Here is a 20,705-nt window from a genome sequence, read left to right on the forward strand (position 1 = left end):
CTCTGCCATGATACTTCTCCACACGTAAGATGATCTTGATCCTAACCTTGCATTCAATAAATCATCCGGAGAAAAATACTTTGCTTTAAAAATTCTTGCAGGTAAAGAGTCGGGATGATTGAGAATTCTCTAGCTTTGTTTTGAAAGCATAGCTAAATTAAAACTCTTGAAGTCCCTGTAGCCTAAGCCACCATACTCTTTTGAAGCATCCAATTGGTTCGGTTAGACATTGAATCTTTGAGTAGTCATCATTATAGTCCCACAAAAATTTCTTCAACATTCTATTCAACTTTGCATAATGGAATCAAGAAGCAAGAAAATTCCCATAGTGTAAGTAAGAATTGCTTGGAGGACAACTTTCATGAGAATCTCTTTACCTGCCGTGACAATACTTTAGTTTTCCAATTTTCAGTATCTAGCATTAATCAAATATAAATTATGAGGATCAAATGACTGTTTAATCCTTTAAAGGAAATGGGGGCATTTATACGGGAATACAAAACGGAGGAAAAATGAAGGGCAAATTTATGGGCCGGTGTATGAATAGTACATAAATTTGGCCTCCATTTTCTATCCCAATGTAAATGGGGCCATGTATATATGACGGCTCATATTCTATACATTGGCAAAATTTCAATGAAAAATACTGAAAATATCTTTAAGAAAAGTATTGAAATCTTTTTTTTTTTTTTAAAAAAAACAAAGTATTGAAATCTTTGAAGATGATGAAAAATATTATATTTTAAATCAAATTATCACATTTAACGAAGTATAAGATCCAATTTACTTACATGGGCGTCTGTCTCTCTTTGGAACTCTGTATTAATAAATTAAAATTAAATAAATATCTCGAAGGAGTTGACGAAATAATTCGTCAGCCTATGGAATGAGGAATCCATAGAATCTCTCGTATCCGAAACGCCAACGATATACCCCCCCCCCCCCCCCCCCCCCCTCTGCCCCCTGCCGAGACTCTCTCTCTCTCTCTCTCTCTCTCTCTGTGTTTATATTCGGGTTTTGTTAGGGTTTTTCTCAGTTTCTAAGCCGGCTTCCCCTTCCAGATATAGACACCAATTTAGGAGTCCCAAGCCCTTAGGTCCGTTGCTTTCTGGGAGAAATGCCTGGGAAGGAGGACAGCTCCGACAAGGAGAAGCACTTGGAGCTGTTTCTGAAGATCGGATTGGACGAGCGAACTGCGCGAAACACCGTCGCCAACAACAAGGTTACGGCCAATCTGGTTTCTGTGATTCATGAGGTATTGTATTCTTCATTTCACGTCCGACCAGACGCATTTGATTTGTTCATGTTTTCGTCTCCGTCTGTTTGGTTGCCGATAAAATCGAGGAATTGAAAACCAAATTACGACCGAAGCTTTCGACTTGTTTTGTTTTAATAGCTTAAAGAGAAAGCTCAACTCAAAACTGCGACCATAGGACCATGGTTTTTGGGGCTAAATTGGACTCATTTTTTAGTTTTTTAATTTCGCTGTGTTTCTTCTCGAACAAACAGAGCCTTCCCAGTTGAGTTTTCTTTTATTATTTTCTGTTCTGGAAGCTACCCGTTTACTTTATGCACATGCATGTCAGGTATCTATTTTATGATCTAATTTTTATAATATTTATTTGTTTGGTTTGTGATTTCCAGGCTGATGTCACCGATGGATGCAGTCGGACCGTCGGAAATCTGCTATACACGGTAAGATAAATGCTTGAAGCAATGATTTTCGCTCTGCATGTTTTGCTAAAAAATCATTTCCTTGAAAAGTTTTGAACTTGATGAACTATGTTTCGACGTCCAATTTCGTCCTTGAATTATCAATTGTTTCAATATATTATTTAAAGTTCTAAAAATTGGACTTTGATATTTTTCCCTTAAACCAACTTTTCGTCAGGTGTTAACACTGTTGCTACCAATCTAAGACTTATTGCCATGTTCCCCTGTGTGACAGGTTGCTACAAAATATCCAGCAAACGCCCTTGTGCATCGCCCAACCTTGCTGGAATACATTGTTTCCTTGAAGGTTTGCAGCTAAATTGTCTTTAAAACATCAACCATGACGTTCAAATTTTATTATTGTAATGGTTGATATCGTCCAAATTTGAATGGAATTAGAAAAGTTTCTGGATGTACTAATATTCTTACACGCTTCTTGTTTCACAGATTAAAACCACAGCCCAGTTAGACTCGGCGCTTTCATTTTTTGCATCTACTGCTTCAGATGATTTTAAGTTGAATGAATTTGAAGAAGCATGTGGTGTTGGTATGATGAAAGAGAACATCTTTTGCACATGTTTGTAACTTTTAGGCTACCTTGTTCTTAATGTTTCTTGTATATTGAATTTGAAGCATCAATTCTAAACACAGAGTTAGTTTTTCTGCTCTCACCGGAGTCTCATTTTTTTTTTCATTTTTGTTTTCCCTAATTCAACTGTTAGCAGGTACTGTTATTTTTTTCTTGTGTTGTGTGCTTGTATGTTTGTGAATTTTCCTTCCTTCTTCTTTTTTTGTCTTTCATAACTTCATTGTTTTTGCAACTAGGTGTTGAGGTTTCAGTAGAAGAAATTGAGCAAACTGTTAGTGAGGTTTTTGAAGAGAATAAGAATGTGATTTTGGAGCAACGATATCGAACAAATGGTAAGTGATTTGTTTCAGGAAACCATTAATAATTTATTTATGTACTTTGATTTAAGTTTGTTAATACGGGGGCATATTCTTGTACCAGGGCTATGCCTTTTGTGTATTGTAATAAAATCTTTTCATTAGTTATCAAAAGAAAATATTCTTATCAACATGCTTAAAAAATATTACACTTGCTCTGGATCATTGCTTGAACAATCAGTTTGAATTTTTTATTGTACATGGGGCTACATTAGGGGTGTCTCTGCCCATATGATTGTGTGTGCATATGCGTTACTGGTCAGCATTTCTTTGTTTGCATGTGCATTACTGGTGAGCCTTTTTTGTTTGCCCTGTCCTTCAGTTCAGGCTACACCATCCTATTCCCATCATCATGATATCTATCGTATACACTATATTGTGATATCGATGAGCATGCCTGCTATTCCTTGTAAGCATTTAACCTCCCCATTTATGCTATACCATTCCATTTTGTTCTGTACATAACCTTCATGTCTTTTTTTGGTCTCTAGTGGGTGAATTATTAGGTCACATTCGGAAGAGGCGCCCATGGGCTGATCTGAAGATTGTCAAGGTATTTTTCTTTTAAATATTTTGGAATTTTTGTATGGTTGGAGTTTGATAGGCTATGAAGTTAACCTAATTTAAATTCCACTAATTTGCTCCTGTATATATCCCATATACTTGTGATCTGCCTATTCTCATTAATTAAGTTTCTTTTTTACTGAAAAAAAAATTCACTAAAGACTATTTTGCTTGCCTTTTTTTCTCTTCGCAGCAATTCGTTGATAAAAAGTTGTATGACATACTTGGTGAAAGGACGGCAGCTGATGATGAAAAGACTTCCAAGAAGAAGAAGGATAAGCCTGATAAAATAGAGGTGAATGCATTTGCAGATTTTTTTTTCCAATTTGCCTGATCACTTTTATAATGTGACTGATAATTCTAGTTTGATAAGTAATGTGACTGGTAATTTTGTGCCCCCTTTATACTGTTGTAGGTCAAAGCCATTGCTGTTGTTACTCCAGAACAGCCATCTGAAGAGGAGCTTAATCCGTTTTTGATATTTCCTCAACCAGGGGAGAATTTCAAGGTACATAATTGCTTCTTTCTGTTTTAATCTCTTATGATTCCCTATTCCCCATTCATAATTACTGCACATAGTCTATATCCCGTATATTCGGGCCTCTGTCTATTTTATGCTTAATAAAATTTTGTTTATCGATAAAAAAAAATAATTACTGCACATAGCTTATTTTTTGTACAACTTTTCAGTCACTTAACATCTATACGTGTTTAAAAAACTAATTTTTGTAGTGCTCATCACAAAACTAAGCTTTGTAGTTGCCCTGCTGCATAATATTGGCTGATTTCATCTGGTGTGATTATATGATTTGTGAATCACCAAGAAGAATAAGACAACAAATGAGAGAAAAGGTTGATTACATAGGGATTTATTAACTTCATTATATATCCATGCGAGAACAGCCTTTTGAAACCATTTTTAGTGAGATTACTACTTAAAGGTTGATACTTGCAGAGATTGAGATTGGATTCTTATAATTTGTAATAAATTGGGATATGATGCTGTTAGCTAACCTTCCATCGATTCATGGTTCTCTAAACCATTCTTCAAATCTGGGATCAGGCTCATTCTTTTCTTGTCATGATTCAGGCTTATAAAGCTAAACAGTTGACAATTTCATGATTGTCTCTACTTGCTGTTAGTGTTCGTCGACTTTTGATATCCGTCGGCATATCTGCAGCTCTGCAGAAGAATTTTGTAAGATGTTTCACAGTTCTTCTGCCTTTCAGGTGCATACTGAAGTATTTTTCAGTGATGGTTCTGTCCTGAGGTGTTGTAATACAAAGGAACTGCTTGAAAAACACTTGAAAGCAACCGGAGGAAAAGTTTTAACCCGCTTTCCTCCTGAACCAAATGGGTATTTGCATATTGGTCATGCTAAGGTAAATAATGTTATTTTATATTTAAGGTGGATTAATGTTTTTCTAGTCCATGGCTGTACCTTATTATAGTTACTTAATGGTTACTCAGGCGATGTTTATTGACTTTGGCCTAGCAAAAGAGAGAGGTGGAGGATGCTACCTTAGGTTAGAATTTCTCATCTCTACTTGGCTATTCCCTGTGCCCTGCAAAATAGTCCATTTGTCAAGAGCACACGTCTTAAAGAAAAACATGCTTTTCACCTACTCGCTTCATACTTGTTTTCCAACTTCATCTTCATGATTATCACTATTATTTATAATAGTGGAAAAGTAATTGGCATCACGTGTAATTTGCAAAAAAAGTAGGCTATTTTAGGAATGGACAAATTTTTTTTTGGATGTAAAAAGAAAAGGGTAATGCGCACTTTTATTATGGGATGGAGGAAGTTTACTCTAATTGCTGTCACCGTGTTTCTTTCTTTTATTGGTAGAGGGTGCTATGAATATCTAATGTTGAGGTCGAATTTGAGTTTTAGGTGCGGTTTGGATAGTGAGTTGAGATGAGATGAAAATTTAATAAAATATTGTTAGAATATTATTTTTTAATATTATTATTGTTTTGAGATTTGAAAAAGTTGAATTTTTTATTATATTTTGCGTGAGAATTTAAGAAAGTTGTAATAATGAGATGAGATGAGATGAAACACTTTCACTATCCAAACGAGACCTTTTTTTTTATAAGTACTATCCAAACGAGACCTTATGAAAAAAAACTATCCAAACGAGGCCTTAGTGTTTTCAATCCAGTATCATGGATTGACGTTTCAAGTGCACAATCTGCTAGAGATATTTATAATGGTTATAGCATACTTATGAAGAAAATGTTTATAATTTATAGCTGTGAGAATAATCTTGGTTTGCAACATGTGTTTTGGATCTTTAAATTGTGTGGTATTGGCATCGATTGCTGGGTACAGCCCAGTGATCACTTATAGACCATGGTTTTGATTCCTCACTGGGTGCTTTCCTGGAATTCTTGATACGGGGTTCTGACAATTGGGTCATATATCTGAGGTTTACTCCCCAAGTGTGGGTTTAAAAGGCCCCTTTTGGGTTAGGCTTCACATATGGCATGTTTTGGTATATAGATTATAGTTGGTACTATTTTTATCTGTCAAAGTGTATAAAACTTTTCCACCATTTCACGTATTGAAGTTCTTTTTTACATGTTAGCATTTGTGAAATCTGGTAGGTGTTGATACTTGTAGTCTGGTTGGTTCTCAAGACATGATTTTGTAAGGTAGTCATGGTTGAAATACAGGCTCCTGCCCTGAAGGGTTTTTTCTGTGCATGTGCAGAGCATGATACCGGCAGATAGCTGACAACATATACTGTGAAACTAAAAGAACTTCTATTTATTTCCTTAACGAACTAAAATATTGGTGTTCATTCCTTGATAATATTCTAGAAGATTACTTTTGGGCTTATTGGTTATTATGAAACATTGTAGGTTATCTTTTTTTTTTTTTTTTTTTTTGGGAATGCACATATACAGACAAACGAGAGTGAGAAACGAGATTTTCCAGGCGCTGTTGAACCTATGGATCCACCACCGCCATAGACAAGACTTACGGGAGGACACTCCGGCGACCAGGATCCTCTCAGGAAGCCTTCCATTTAGCTTCGTCGACACAGATCAGTTGTGTGCTTACGCTTCCGTCACTGACAAGGCTGACGGGCTCCAACGACTCCTTTGAGGACACCTCGGCGAGGGATTTTATTAGAAAGCCTTCCATTTCGTCGACGCAGATTTGGTGGAGAAAAAGCTTAGATCTGGTGTTTCCTGCATCGTTGGAGTAGATCTAGTCTCACTTAATCGAAGCTCTCTCATAGTTGTTGGGAGCAAATAGCTAGGAACGAGTGCATAGATGGCTATTTTCGGTGATGATTGCTGGAAATAGTTCTTTGTTTCACTTAGTGTTCACTTCATTATGGGTTGGTCTGTGCAGTTTTGGGTGGAATCTAAGACTTTCGAATTTTCACTAGAGAAATGGAGGTCCTCAATAGAAATTATGGAGAAGATCAGAAGGGTTTGGAGGTTTCTAGTTATGGGATGTAGCAGTATAGGATGGTTGGTGGATATGGTGGAAGCTGTGTTTCAGGCGGAAAGACAATCGGAATTCATCAAACACATGCGTGAAGGAAATAGAGCCTTCGTGGCTCAACGATGCTCCAACGTACGCGGTAGATTCTTATCTATAACCGAATATGGTGAAGGAGGTCGGCGGGGGGTTCTAGTCATTCTGGATCCTTTTTTTGCCAGGCCCATTCCAAGAGGCTAGATCGTACTAATCCGACTAATTAGACGTTAGCCCTGAGTCTGTTGGGTCTTCCTTGTACTGGAATGAAAGTGTAGATACGCCCACGCGAGTCTGGATTTTTTTTTTTTTTGGGGGGGGGGGGGGGGGGGGGGGGGGGGGGGGGGGGGGGGGGGGGGGGGGGGGGGCTTTTTTTCTTAAAAAAAATTTGTTTGAAAAAAGCGTACACATTTATTGGCGATTTCGTAATCATTCGATTCCGTCCTAATTAGCTCCTACTCCTCCTTCGTCGCCGTTGGTCCTTCGCTCACTAGCTGGTAAAGATGCTCGAGTGCAGCTGTCAGCTACCTATGCCTGGCTGCTGCGGAGGTAAATGAATGCTCTTCTAATTGGTACCTAAACCCTAGTTAGCTCCTGATATCTATGATGCTTTCCTTGCTGATAGGTGATCAACGGAGACTAGTGCTTTTGTTGTTGTTCTCTGCCACAGCAGCCTCTGCTGGTTTGTTTGGATGCTCCAATGCGTGCTTCAACTGGCATATACAAGAGAAATTTCAATGAAAATAGACTGAAAATTGAATGAAAATTGCCGAAACACCATGCCAACATTTCATTCAATGTTTGGCTGTTGCTTGACCTGCTGACTTGAAACTATTTAAACACGACTTCTCCTGGAGAGTCTCGCTCTGAAAAATAAGGTTCTAATGAATTCGAAGAAAACAGCACATTATGGCCATGATCGGCTAAAGATCATTGCCGTCTCACGAATTGGATTCGAACCAATCAAGCTACTTGCCCTTTAGTAGATTTGCATTCATTACAAAGTAAACCAAGCCTAACCGGTCACGACATGTTGTTTGTTAATATTTATTGAGGAATTTTATGGAGTTTATCTTACTGAATCCATAAACCTATAAAGTCACTGTCACTGGTACTATTTTGACACTTGGCTTCTGAAAGCAATCAACACTTGTACAACTGAAAGCTTCACTTTGAATGGTGCAACCTTCATATAAGGGAATTTAGAGATCAGGCAGCTTCCCTAGGTGTATTCTCTTGTATACATCTAGTGTACTTGGCTACGCCTATTGACATTAATACATTTTTACTTATAAAAAAAATCTTTTTTATTTTTGGGTATGCTCCTGTTGAAAATAGATAAAAAAAAAGTTTCCTGCAGCCCAAGTTTTGCTTGATCCCTGATTTTTTGTAATTATTAGGTATGATGACACAAATCCTCAAGCTGAAAAGAAAGAGTATATTGATCATATCGAAGAAATTGTCCAGTGGATGGGCTGGGAGCCCTTAAAGGTATTACAGTTGCTCTACATTGATGGAAAATCCTTTGAACTTCTGCCCTTAGTTTCTGCAACATGTTGACATTAAATTTTTGCAGATCACTTACACCAGTGATTACTTCCAAGATTTGTATGATTTAGCTGTGGAGCTCATACGCCGTGGTCATGCATACGTTGATCATCAGGTTGCTGCTTGATAATTGTAGAAAATATTAATTATCTGTTAAGAAAAATATCTTATTTAAATATTTTGTTTGCTGTGAATTAGCTATGTCTCAAGGGTGTGGTTTAGTGCTGCTTGTCACTTCCATTTAACTTATCCAACCCTACTTTGGGTTTTATATCAATGTGGAAAGCAAGACTTGATGTTAGTGAGTTATGAAGTTATGTATGTTAACATGGGTCTTGACTATGATCTTTTTGTGTCATTATTCTCTTGTATATTTATCGTTGCTCTGGTGGATGAAGGGTTGTAGCTGAGGCTGCTGTTGAGTTCTATTGTTCATGTTTTCCATAATGGAATTTGATTAGCAAAAGAAGTACAAAAATAGAATCTGACCTTGGCCCTTTTACGTTGCTTCATGTGATTACTTTCTTAACCAATGTTGATAAAGTTATTTTGTAAATATTTGTGTTAGACCCCTGATGAGATAAAGGAGTACAGAGAGAAAAAGATGAACAGTCCTTGGAGGGACAGACCGGTTGCAGAATCATTGAAACTTTTTGATGATATGAGAAAAGGACTTATTGAAGAAGGGAAAGCAACACTGAGGATGAAGCAAGACATGCAGAGTGATAATTATAATATGTATGATCTTATTGCTTATCGTATCAAGGCAAGTGACCACTCTTAAAACTTCTTTGATTACTCAAACTCATGGCAATGGTCCCATTCAATGGTGCAAATTTCTTTTTCTTCAGTTTACTCCTCATCCACATGCTGGAGATAAGTGGTGCATCTATCCCAGTTATGATTATGCTCACTGCATTGTGGATTCTCTTGAGAATATTACACACTCGGTATGTTTTCAGCCTTAAAGTATTACTTCCTGATTATTTTTCCGAATAAATTAAAGATTTCATCGTAGATGAGATTGTGTATGAAATGATGGATTACTTTACAAATAAGCTCAATTTTTGTATTGGTTATTGAATAATGGATGCATGGGTTGGTATGTTTTTTAACTATTTCTTGTGAAAGCCACAAGTTTCTGTAGCTTCAATAATCGTACTTGAATTGCTTATCACTTGATGGATGCCAAAGGATTGAAAGATTTTTAGATAAGTCTTTCCATGTGGTAATTATATAATTTTATGTTCCTTTGGTGTTGCCTGATCATAATTAAAGGAAAAGAATTGCCAGATTAGTTCTCACTTTTCATTTATGAAAAAAATATTAGTTCTCGGTTTTCACGGAGTTCTAGATTTAACTTAACTTAATCATTGTTTTTTTGCTTCTTCTTCTTTTTTTTTCTTTTTTTTCCCTTCTTCCTGGAATTTTAGGTCAATCACCTATTGTGGTTTGGCCAGGTTGGGATTCAGCACTTGTGCCTTTTTTAGAAATAACCTCATGCCATGACAAACTTTGAATCAGCCCCCTCCGTTACAACTTTTGTCCAGCCTGGTTAATGGAAAAGTATGACTGCCGTGTAGTATTTTCTTTTTAAAAAAAATTTGAAAACATAATTTATTTATTTTATTTTATTTTATAAAATTAAGAAACAGAAAAAAGGGGCAGGGAGACTAGACCACCAATCTAACCTAGCTCTGGCCACCCATGATTGACTAAGCCACTCGATGGTGGCCAAATCTGGGCCTATAGGTGGTGGCCTTTTTCTCAGTATTCCTATGGTGGTCTGACCTCTGCTACCAGATGGGTGGCCGAATCTGGCCAACCATGGTAGCCTAAGCTCGGCCACCACTTGGTAGTCAGGTAGGGAGGGGTCCTCTCCCCCCCTTTTTTTGTCCTAATTTTTTTAGATAAATGTAATTGTTGGTGTCTCATAGCCTTGATGAATGTCATGCAACTGCTCTTTGTGATGGAGGTTGTTGTCTTGTTACGTCATGTGTTGGTAAGAAGGGTTTGGCTATGTGATGTTGTGTTGGCTTTCTACCCGTGCTTTATTGTCAATATTATTTTCAGATCCACACCCTCATTGATTGACCTTTCTGCCCTAATGGTCAGACAATTTTCTGGAAACTTGCACCTTCTGCGGCTTCTATTAGCAGTTTGTGTTTGAAAAATAGGGGTGTGGTTGCTTTGAATAAGACAAGGGCTTATTGGCTTGTTGCAAGTGTCAAAACTCTTTTTGGCTCATATCCATTACCCATTTTGATGCACTCTTTTTTATGCAATAAGTGTTCTTCACCATCTGATTTTAATCCCTGGCAATCAGTGGCATAAATATTTTTTAAGATATTTTTGTATTTGATCAACTCTGCAGTTTTGAGTTTGTGACTTTGATAGAATTTTATTTTGATTTATTGTTAGGGATAATTTCTGATTTTGATTTCTTCTAGTCAACTTTGGATGCTTTATGCAGCTTTGTACACTTGAATTTGAGACACGCCGTGCTTCATACTATTGGTTATTACATGCACTGGGCCTTTACCAACCATATGTATGGGAATATTCACGACTTAATGTTACTAACACGGTGATGTCTAAGCGCAAGGTCAGTGAGAACATATTCTGTTGAAAGCTTAAAGATATGATGTTATCTTATCCTGCTTGATGAGTTCCCCATAATTGTTGAATATGGTATACTTTTGCAGCTAAATTGGTTGGTAACAGAAAAGTGGGTTGATGGTTGGGATGATCCTCGCCTTATGACACTAGCCGGTTTGCGTCGTAGGGGTGTGACTTCAACTTCAATCAATGCTTTTGTTCGAGGAGTTGGGATCACTAGAAGGTTTGATATACGTTTTGGGCTTGCATTGGAAAAATAGAAAATGTGCAGGATCTATGACTACTTGTTAACATAAGTATGCCTTTTCTTATGCTACAGTGATAATAGTACAATAAATTTGGATCGCCTTGAGTATCACATAAGAGAAGAACTAAACAAAACAGTGCCTCGTGTAATGGTCGTGCTACATCCGCTGAAGGTCTGCTTCTTGTTATGCACCCTTTCTAGACATGTTTTCATTCCCAGTACAACTGATTCTTTCTGTGTTTGAAGGTTGTTATCACCAACCTAGAAGCTGGCTCGATAATAGATCTTGATGCAAAGAAATGGCCTGAAGCTCAATCAGATGATGCATCCTCTTTTTACAAGGTGGCATTGGATTCTATTATGACTTTATTTATAGTAATCTAGAGAGCTGTACTGCTTCTATATAAAATTTGAACAACCAGGAAAGGAACTTAACTTTATGTGTTGTTAATTTGTTTTGGCACGAGAGTATATGCTTCATTGTGATTGGTGCCGTATTGATCTTAATACAATAATTTATGCTGGGTCTTCTAACACCAACGCATTTGAATTATGAGAACAACTTTGCTTCCTTCACAAATGTATCCTATATTCTATTTCAGTTGCTCAGTTCATCTTAATTAAAAACCATATTTTGCTCGGAGCGTTTAATTTATAATCTGTTTCTGGTTGTGCTTTTTACTGCTTCTGCCGTAGGTCCCATTTTGCAATATTGTGTACATTGAACATTCTGACTTCCGTATGAAAGATTCCAAGGATTACTATGGGCTTGCTCCTGGTAAATCTGTCCTGCTCAGGTATGTATATATTGGAAGTTTCTATGTCTCTTAGATTGAGCAGGTCTGGGCTTTATGCTGAGAATACTTATTGTTGGGCAGATATGCATTTCCCATAAAGTGCACTGATGTTATCCTAGCTGATGATAAAGAAACTGTTCTTGAGATCCGGGCAGAGTATGACCCTTCCAAGAAGACAAAGCCAAAGGTTCACTGTCCTGAATTTCTTTGAGCACTGCAAAATTAAAATTGGCGCTTGTTGGTAAATAGTTTTTTCATTTTAATACCTACATTTTCGGTCCATTTATTGTAATGCAGGGTGTTCTTCATTGGGTGGCTGAACCTTCCCCCGGGGTTGATCCACTCAGGGTGGAAGTCAGATTGTTTGACAAATTGTTCCGTTCAGAGGTTGGAAAACATCTACTATGGCTGTGTTATTCCTGTGTGTGCGTGCATGTGCTTGCTTTGTTTTTTGAAGATATAATGTATTCTTACTTGTGTTCTAATGATTGAATCAGAATCCAGCTGAACTTGATGATTGGCTTGCTGATCTGAACCCTCAGTCCAAAGTGTTGATTCCCAGTGCATATGCTGTACCCTTCCTGCAGAATGCTGCAATTGGGGACAGATTTCAGTTTGAAAGGCTTGGTAAACTCCAGAACCCTTCCATTATATTTATATGTGGCCTAATTGTGAAGTTTAAACTAGGGTGCTCTTTTCATAGGATCCATTTGTGCATCTAGTTCTAACCTAATATACCTGGGTAAAAATGTGATACCCCCATATTATAAGGATAAAGGTAGGTGGTGAATGGGATCCCACATTGTTTGGGAAGGAGAAGTTCTTGCTCTTTATAAGGTTTCAATGGGGTTCCAATTGTATCATTGATTAATCCTTTTGGAGTATAGGCCATGTGGTTTGGGCCTTCTATTGGGGCGTTACAAAAAATTCTGATCCTTCATACCAAATGGGCATGAAAGGTCAATGTGGATTTCAATGTCAGGGCTTGTGAGAATACATTGATAAAATGGATCCAAATTTTATTGCCCCTGGAGAAATCCAACCACAACCCTTTCTTGTATCTCTATTGAAAACAGAAGGTTTTGAGTTCCTTCAACTGGTTATTCCTTGCCATCCGTATATATTTTTTCAATCAGTCCTCTATATTGCTAATCTGGTCAGGTTTAATCGTGCCAATGCAATTTCACGAACTCCCTCTCAAGTCTCCTTTTTTCATCTCTGATTACTTGATTATTTAAAGAAGTGCCAATCCCATTTTTTATTTGCCCAAAAATTCGAGGGATAAGTGCCAAACAACAAAGTTTGGTTTTGGAAAACATCATCATGGATTGTGGTTATCATTTCACCAAGTTGGCATTTTTTCATTCATTAAAATGATTAAACAAGCCGGATCAATGAAGTGATAGCCTACTGAAGCCATTACACTGCCTTTTTTTGTATCATTTTGAAAGTTTCCTGCAGTTCACATAGCGCCATTCTCCAACGGGTTTATTATTGCTTAGGGGGTCAGTCTTAGGATGGCAGATTATATCTGCCCATTGGGGTTTATGCATATTATTGACTTACAGCACTTGTGTATATCCATGACATGTAGTTTTTCTGTCAATTGTCTTCTCTATTTTTTGAATTTGCCATACCACCCTCTCAGCACGTCGTGTTTTCTACTTGCAATTCCAGGTTATTTTGTGGTTGATAGAGACTCCACTCCTGAAAAGCTTGTCTTCAATAGAACAGTCACGCTAAGAGATAGCTATGGGAAGGGTGGGAAGTGAGTTTCTGACCATGGAAACCGCAAGTAAAATGAACTTTGGCAGGTTCGAGCTACTAACTTGCGAGTATTTTGTGTAGGTCATGTAAGGTTTTTTTTTTTTTTTTTTTTTTTTTTTTTTTTTTTTTTAAATATATATATATAAAATAACACAAATTATTCATTGCAATCTACTTTTTCATGGACACTACAACTACATTTAAAATTGTGTATGCTCAACTTTATTTCACGTGTTGTATTGGGGAAAATCTATTCAAAATCAGTTAGATTTCTTTTATTTTGAAGGAGAGCCCTTTGCTTATGTATAGAACTGGTTTCTGCTTTTTTAGGGATAGGGCTTGTTGAGCTGATCTCAAACTCTACTTACATAAACATAGAAGTGGTGTTGCTTCCGGCTAGAGTTGAGTTTATATCTCCCCCGCCCACCCTCTCTTATTGCCAGAAGGGATTGGTCTTAATTAAGGCGTTTGTTGGGAAGCTATTCTCAAATTTACAAGGCACGGACAGTTCTTTGGGGCCGGAATAAAAAAAGAATGTTCTTTGGGACCAGAATACTGATGTCCCATAGTCTTTGAATGGAAAAGTGATGGAATCCGTGCCTAGAGTCCTTCAAGAATTGTTGTGTTTCGGAATGGAATTTTAAATATGTTTGTCTCGTGCTAATCTTGACCATAGTGTGGTGCATCGAAGAGCACTTGACAAGTTGATCTTACATTGTTTATCAACCTCCAAAGTGGAAAAAGTAAGAAACAAACCTCCTTAATTTACTCCCATTTGAGCCATTGCAGTGCTGGTGCAGGCATTAGAAAATCATCTTGAATTTCAGTGCCTCTCACTTCAATGGACCTACCCTCCCCGTAAAAAAAGGTTCACTTTTTCATCATTAAATTCATAATTTCATTCTCTTAAGACTTCCAATCATGAGGTGCTACTCATGTTTGTCCACTATCTTTCAAGTCACTTTAACACTATTAGGTTGGCATTCATATAATATAAATATTAAAAATTGTGTAAAATCATTTCTCTAACGTGTAATTTTACTTGCAAGTCAATATGGTTGATATGTCTTTCGCATTATTAACATTGCAAGATTTTATATGCAAAAATAAATTTAAATCAAATATTTCTGGTAAATCAAATCTCATCACGGCGACGATGTGGATTATTTGAACTTGATTGTAGTATACATCAGCGAGCCTCGCATTCTATACACTTTGAACTTGATTGTAGTATACATCTTTGACTTGGGATGCTTCATGGCTGAGGGTGGGTGCTGGAAGTTGTGGTTGGATGGCCAATAAGGGAGGCCTACGACTCTTCTCGAGTAAGATTTAAGAAAAGTAAAAAGCCTATGTGGGGGAGTTTAGTCTCTTCACGCTTATATGTGACACTGAAAGGTTGATTTGATGGAAATGTGAAAGGATGGGCATCTAATCTTTGGAGTGCCTAATCCATCTCGCTTTCAAAGTTTCGACTCTGACGTAAACTTGGGCACAATTTGGCACCTGTTGAGGTGCCAGTTTCTACAATGCAAAAGCTCCCTGATCTGACAACCGAGGGGCTCCTAAGAAAAATATCATGAACATCTTGGAAGGTGGGCAATGCTACTTTTAATACTTTTTGCCAATGCAGATATGCAATGCAATTGAGAGAATGAGGTAAGCTATTTCCTCTTTTTTTTTTTTAGGAGTCTAGGTTACCTGTCTAATAGTAATTACTTTCCAATTTTATTAAAAAATCACTACTTATGAAGAAAGAATACCGTAGTAACAAAATAAAACACCTGAGATTTTGCAAAATAAACAAAACTCATATGCCAACAAATCCCAGAAAAGAAAACATCTATCATCGTCTAATGTATGGAATGTCAAGCTTATCCATGCCAATGAGTCCCCGAATATTTCCTTGTGAGGAGGTAACGTCATCTTAATTAATGCCTTGGGAGCCTTGAGGTAAGCTATAACCTTACTCTCAAGGGAAGCTTAGGTGAGTGAGCCAGACTTTGATTAACACCTTGCATGTCATATGTTTAGAGTTTGACATTTCACTCTTATAATAATCTCTTGCGATCATCCTAGGATCCAAACTAATATGATATGGAAGTGTAAAGACCATTCTTTTTTTTTTAAGAGGACGGATCCATACTTTTATTAAGAAAGTCTCACTCAGTGCAAAACTAATTGGCTATTCGTGAAAGAAAGAAATCATAGTGCAGAAGTAATTGACTTTGTCGTGTGACTAAAATGCATGGGCCATGTTGTCCGTTTCTTTATCCATCTTTCGGCCATAAATCAAGGTGGATAAGTGCTATCAGCAACGGGTAAGTGATGATCATGTCCTTGTGAGTGCTAGCCATTAGTTTCCTTAGGAAATAATAAAACAAAAACAAAAAAAAGAAAAGAAATATACGATTCATTCGTAATTAGCCAGCCACAAGGCTGCTGATCAAATAGGTGGTACTGAAAACGATATACCATTTGAACATTTTATGGGACTAACAAAGCATCAACTAGTCATGGCCGTCATGTCCTTGGAAATCTTTTGAATTGCCTTTATTTTACTGCTAGAGAACAAAGTCCGCAGTAGTACTTCCCCAGATTCATCTGCCTTAGATAATTTTTCAGTGTTTACAATAATATGTCAATACTTTTCTTCCTTGATTTCTGTTAAGTTGACTTAACGATCGTCCCGTTAATTAAGCCAAGACTGATGATCAGAATAGCTAGCTTTATGGTTTAATTCTTACTAGACTAGTCAAATTTAGCCATCAATACTGTTGGCACTAGCTAGTAGTTTCTACTTGCATATCAACTATCTATTAGGGCGGCCCCCTGTGAAAAAGCATATGATATTGAGGTTTTTTTCTTTTTTTCTTTTTTTTTAAAAAAGTAACACAAAGTGGGGGGGGGGGGGGGGGGGGGGGGGGTGTTGTTTGAAAACTTTATCATACTTTTTTCTATTGTTATTGTACTTCCCTCACATCTTTGTACGTGAACTTTGATGATTGAAGTCACTCATCTAATGCTGATCAACATCACATGATACAGATCAACAGCATTCATAGTTTCTCGAACCTTTTTTGAGTTCTATATTCTGAGAACCTAAATTAAGAATGGTTATAAGCTCAGCGTATGCTAACTGTGGTAGTCATGCAGTAGCCAGTCCTTTTTTATGAGTATGATGCCTTTCCTACATCACAGAGGAAATGCCGGTGGTTGGACAGAATTCAGAATTCTAGGAAACTTGAGGCATGTCATGTCATGTCAAGTATATATTATTTGGATTTCAATGGCGGCATGGAAGCATGCATATGGTGGTAAAAGCATTCTTGAAGAATAAGAATATGCAATCTACGTGGATGCATTAATTCTTTTGTGTTTTAGGAAGCATGAGACTTGATGCAAGTTGTCTACCTTTCTGAGATCGAGATAAGGGGAGAGGGTGGGTATATATGACCCATATAGTTTCCAGGCACCTCCATAGAAGACATTATATATAGTTCTTTTTCTCTGCTATTTTCATCCTTCTTGAAAAAAGAAAAAAAAAATTAAAGTTTCAAAACTACCTTTAGAAAGTGGCCGCAGATGACTTGGTCCACTTCTAATTTTCCGGTGAATTTTGGCACCAGTTCATCATGTTTAAGTTTTGGCACTCGAATAATTTGAAGAAGAGTAGCATTTTTGGGGCCCTGCCTGCTTTAGAGCACCTTCACCAAATTCACCGCCCTTTCCTAAGAAACATGCCCGTATGATATGTGCCCCCACAACTAGATGTGACTCCACCTTTCTTCTCTTTTGACGTCACTTCTTCTTGATCGTTTATTCCTTTCTTTGATTGGCTACTGCTACATAGTTGATATCACCAGGGCTTGTATTACAGTGGTCAAGTTGCAAATAATTTCAGTTACTTGTTGAAAAATGCAGTGATAAAGTATAACAACCCAACTGAAAAGAAGATACATTTGCTTCATCTATATACAGTCTTGTCCAACTCCTACAAACCCCATTATGGAATCACTCATTACATAACCATGCACCATTAAAATTCATATTTGCTATTGATTTTGAGCTACATAAGGCATTCTTCAAACTTCAATATTGGAGTAGTTGAGTACATCAAGTATCAAATCCTATTATATTAACTAAATTATGGTGACATGTGGCTCGAGCCTCGCATAATCAAAAGATCACCCATTTAAGATGCTCCCGTCACCTGAAACCCTTAAACTGTTACATTTCATTCATGTTCCATAAAGAATCTGCCATGTCGTCAGAAAGCCAATCAACGCCTTCCATATGGCAACCCAACAGAGAGTTCTCAGAGGTGATCATTGCTGACGTGGGGTCCAGCATGAGAGTCTCCATGTCATAGCTTCTGCTTTCTACAGAGTAAGAATTAGCTAAATTTGGATGACTGTAGATTGTGCTGCCAAAGGCATCCAAGGTATCTGCCGGGTGTTCATGGGCTCGAGTGCTTTCTGAGATTTTCATGGAATCTGAAGTATGAATAATTGGGCTTGTAAATGAACATGAATTGTCATTGGGATAACTCGAAGTGTGTATCAGCTTTCTTGGCGGGGGAAATGAGGATGAAAGAGAAGCAGCTGCCGGATTGGGTGACAGAGGAGCCGAAGAACTCCGGGAATTCATGGACGTCGTCAATGAAGAATTAGAAGTAGGGGAAGAAGTTTGCTCCATCTTCTGTATCAATCTTGGCATCCAGAAACATTTAACTGCATCAAGGAACCTCTTGCTATTAGACTCAATATTAAGTTGGCGTGCCTGTTTTTGCACCCTTGTTCTCCAATAGTTCTTGATTTCATTGTCTGTTCTTCCGGGTAGATGTTGTGCAATCTTTGACCACCTGGGTTTCCAGTGTGGAATTCCAAGTTAATCGTGACGTTCAAAATTTGTAAAAACAATAGAAAAATCAACCCAAAACTCTTCTCAGTTCGAAGTAAACTTCAGTCCTGAATACTATGGAGTTTGGGCTTGCTTGTGTGTGTGTATAGGTAAGCAGAAATTTCACCTATTACCCCACTTGGAATGGAGTTCAAGAATCAAAAGCTGTTCTTGTGGAGTAAGGTTCCCGCGCTTAATATCGGGTTTTAAATAATTCAGCCATCTCAACCTACAACTTTTTCCAGTCCTCTTAAGTCCTGAAAGTGGGGAGGAAAAAAAAAAATTGAATCAATTCAAATGAAGAAAAGAACACAAAGTATACATCTTGTTTATGTGATGGAATGGTTCTGTTTACCTGCAAACTTAGCTAACAGATTCCAACGACCTTCACCATGACAAGCAATGTGGTGGATGAGCGTACTGTCTTCTTCAAGTGTCCATGGACCTTTCCTTAGCTCCATATCTTCTTCATTAGAATTGCGAACCTTCTTTGTATGTGTAGGCATGGCTGCTCTCCCTTGTGTGAGTTTCTATGTGTCCTCTTCTGTATCTGTGTCTGTGTGCGTGTGAGAAAGGAAAAGGAGGGAGGGTGGAGTTGTGTGCAAAGTTGTTCCTTTTCCTTTTCTTTCTCTTTTGTTTTTTCTGTGTTCGAGTTAAGATTTCTTAAAGTAAAAGCAGGAGAAGCCACATATATATAGAATCCAACATGTTCAACCTACGCCTTGAAATCTAGAAAAGTAATCCAAAATTAAAGTTTCTCCACATGCTCTTGCCTTTCTATATTAAAATAGAAAAAGAAAAAGAAAAACTCAAAAGACTTTTTTAGATGGGTTGGTCGTATAGTGTATAATTAGATCATCGCAAAGATGGCAGATCTAGAGTTGCCTGATGGGATCCATCGGTCCTATATATTTATATTCATACATTTAGTTTATAACTCATTTTACAACCAAGGCAATGGCGCCACTTCATAATAAATATTAAAATATTTTATTTAAATACCCAAAGGGATAACTGATCACCATCTTTAAGTTATAAATTTTTTTCCCCATCATCAATCAATAACGAAGCTGGACACAAGATCAGCTGCATTTAATACTCATTCAATAATGGAGCAAATCAAATGGCCATGATCATCTGATCATTGTATCTGAAGTGGGTCCATCATGAAGAATGAATATTTTTCATGCATTGCATATACTATTCATTTACTTAGGGCCTTTTTATATTCTAGTTTAAACAGTTTATATATATATATATATAATCGAATATCAGTTGAGTACTGAGGGAAGGAACTGAAAAAAGCCTCGAGAAGTGGAAGAAGGATAAGACCTTGCTCTTGAAAATGAAATCTGATGTTTCATACGGCCAGGAATGATTCCTTGCATTGTGTCTTGCTTCAAGATCTATCAAGTAAGAAACGTGATTGACTGGACAAAATATATTCCATGATAAACTAAGCAGCTAAACGTGGAATTGTAGGGTATATGCTCAGTAGTGCTGCATTGAATCATGTTACAAGTTTTAATTGTGTGAATAGATAAAGTGCGATTGACAGATGAATGCTCCAAGCACAGTAAACTTCTGGTTTCCTCTGTGATTTTGTTCCTCCATCCCCATCAAAGTAAAGACAAACACTCCCCCAATAGATCACAGAATCCATCACATTGAAGCAAATAAAGGCCAAAGATCAGAGTGCAGCTAAATTTGACTATGATACAGTTAACTTTCATGTTGTGTCGGTAAATATCTACAGATGTAAGAAGTGAAAAATTGTAATTGCAAGTTTTTTTTTTTTTTCTCAGCAAGTAATAGATTCATTCCAAAACAGAAACTGTTCCATACAACAATGAAGTAAAGGAAAGCAACTAAAACACAAAAGTACTAAAAATACACATTTTAAGAGGGTGGGTCTTTCCCACTATAGAAATTCAGCAAACAGTTTGAGATTTTGACGAGTGAGATATTTCCAAACTCTAGATTGGAATGAGCCCATTGCGCAATGGAATGTACGTATCGATTCTGGGATCAATGTATCTTTACAGCTTTCCGTGCTTGTAGGTCTTTGAGTAGAAATCTAGTGTCTCTAGCAATCCCTTCAGT

The 20,705-nt window shown here is 37.3% G+C and overlaps 2 protein-coding genes across 2 annotated transcripts; one reads left to right on the forward strand and one right to left on the reverse strand.

Moving 5' to 3' along the window:
- Positions 1 to 944: 944 nt before the first annotated feature.
- On the forward strand, positions 945 to 13,978 carry LOC121257801 (glutamine--tRNA ligase-like). Its single transcript, XM_041159041.1, has 24 exons — positions 945 to 1,255; positions 1,645 to 1,695; positions 1,949 to 2,020; positions 2,161 to 2,260; positions 2,539 to 2,634; positions 3,150 to 3,211; positions 3,416 to 3,517; positions 3,638 to 3,730; positions 4,453 to 4,605; positions 4,694 to 4,749; positions 8,123 to 8,213; positions 8,299 to 8,385; positions 8,839 to 9,036; positions 9,122 to 9,220; positions 10,744 to 10,875; positions 10,976 to 11,112; positions 11,209 to 11,308; positions 11,383 to 11,478; positions 11,833 to 11,933; positions 12,015 to 12,120; positions 12,231 to 12,320; positions 12,431 to 12,560; positions 13,611 to 13,803; positions 13,843 to 13,978. The coding sequence occupies exons 1-23, from the start codon at positions 1,118 to 1,120 to the stop codon at positions 13,703 to 13,705; spliced, it is 2,385 nt and encodes a 794-aa protein (XP_041014975.1). The 5' UTR covers positions 945 to 1,117; the 3' UTR covers positions 13,706 to 13,803; positions 13,843 to 13,978.
- Positions 13,979 to 17,646: 3,668 nt separating this feature from the next.
- Positions 17,647 to 19,402, reverse strand: LOC121258551 (transcription factor MYB62-like). The gene is made up of 3 exons (XM_041160087.1): positions 18,958 to 19,402; positions 18,730 to 18,859; positions 17,647 to 18,564 (listed from the first exon to the last, which is right to left on the reverse strand). Exons 1-3 carry the CDS (start codon positions 19,106 to 19,108, stop codon positions 17,931 to 17,933), a joined length of 915 nt encoding a protein of 304 aa, XP_041016021.1. The 5' UTR covers positions 19,109 to 19,402; the 3' UTR covers positions 17,647 to 17,930.
- Between the last annotated feature and the right edge of the window lie 1,303 nt (positions 19,403 to 20,705).

The sequence above is a fragment of the Juglans microcarpa x Juglans regia genome, chromosome 3S, assembly GCF_004785595.1.
Source record: "Juglans microcarpa x Juglans regia isolate MS1-56 chromosome 3S, Jm3101_v1.0, whole genome shotgun sequence".
Classification (NCBI taxonomy): Eukaryota; Viridiplantae; Streptophyta; class Magnoliopsida; order Fagales; family Juglandaceae; genus Juglans; species Juglans microcarpa x Juglans regia.

Bases quoted from the DNA above. Each gene is read 5' to 3' on its own strand.
- LOC121257801 (XM_041159041.1), top strand. From the start codon at position 1,118: ATGCCTGGGAAGGAGGACAGCTCCGACAAGGAGAAGCACTTGGAGCTG. The intron at 9,037-9,121 runs GCAAGTGACCAC...CTTTTTCTTCAG, and splicing joins TTATTGCTTATCGTATCAAG to TTTACTCCTCATCCACATGC. The intron at 12,561-13,610 runs GTAAACTCCAGA...TTGCAATTCCAG, and splicing joins ATTTCAGTTTGAAAGGCTTG to GTTATTTTGTGGTTGATAGA.
- LOC121258551 (XM_041160087.1), bottom strand. From the start codon at position 19,108: ATGCCTACACATACAAAGAAGGTTCGCAATTCTAATGAAGAAGATATG. The intron at 18,860-18,957 runs GTAAACAGAACC...CCCCACTTTCAG, and splicing joins TCTGTTAGCTAAGTTTGCAG to GACTTAAGAGGACTGGAAAA. The intron at 18,565-18,729 runs GTGAAATTTCTG...CTGGAAACCCAG, and splicing joins CATTCCAAGTGGGGTAATAG to GTGGTCAAAGATTGCACAAC.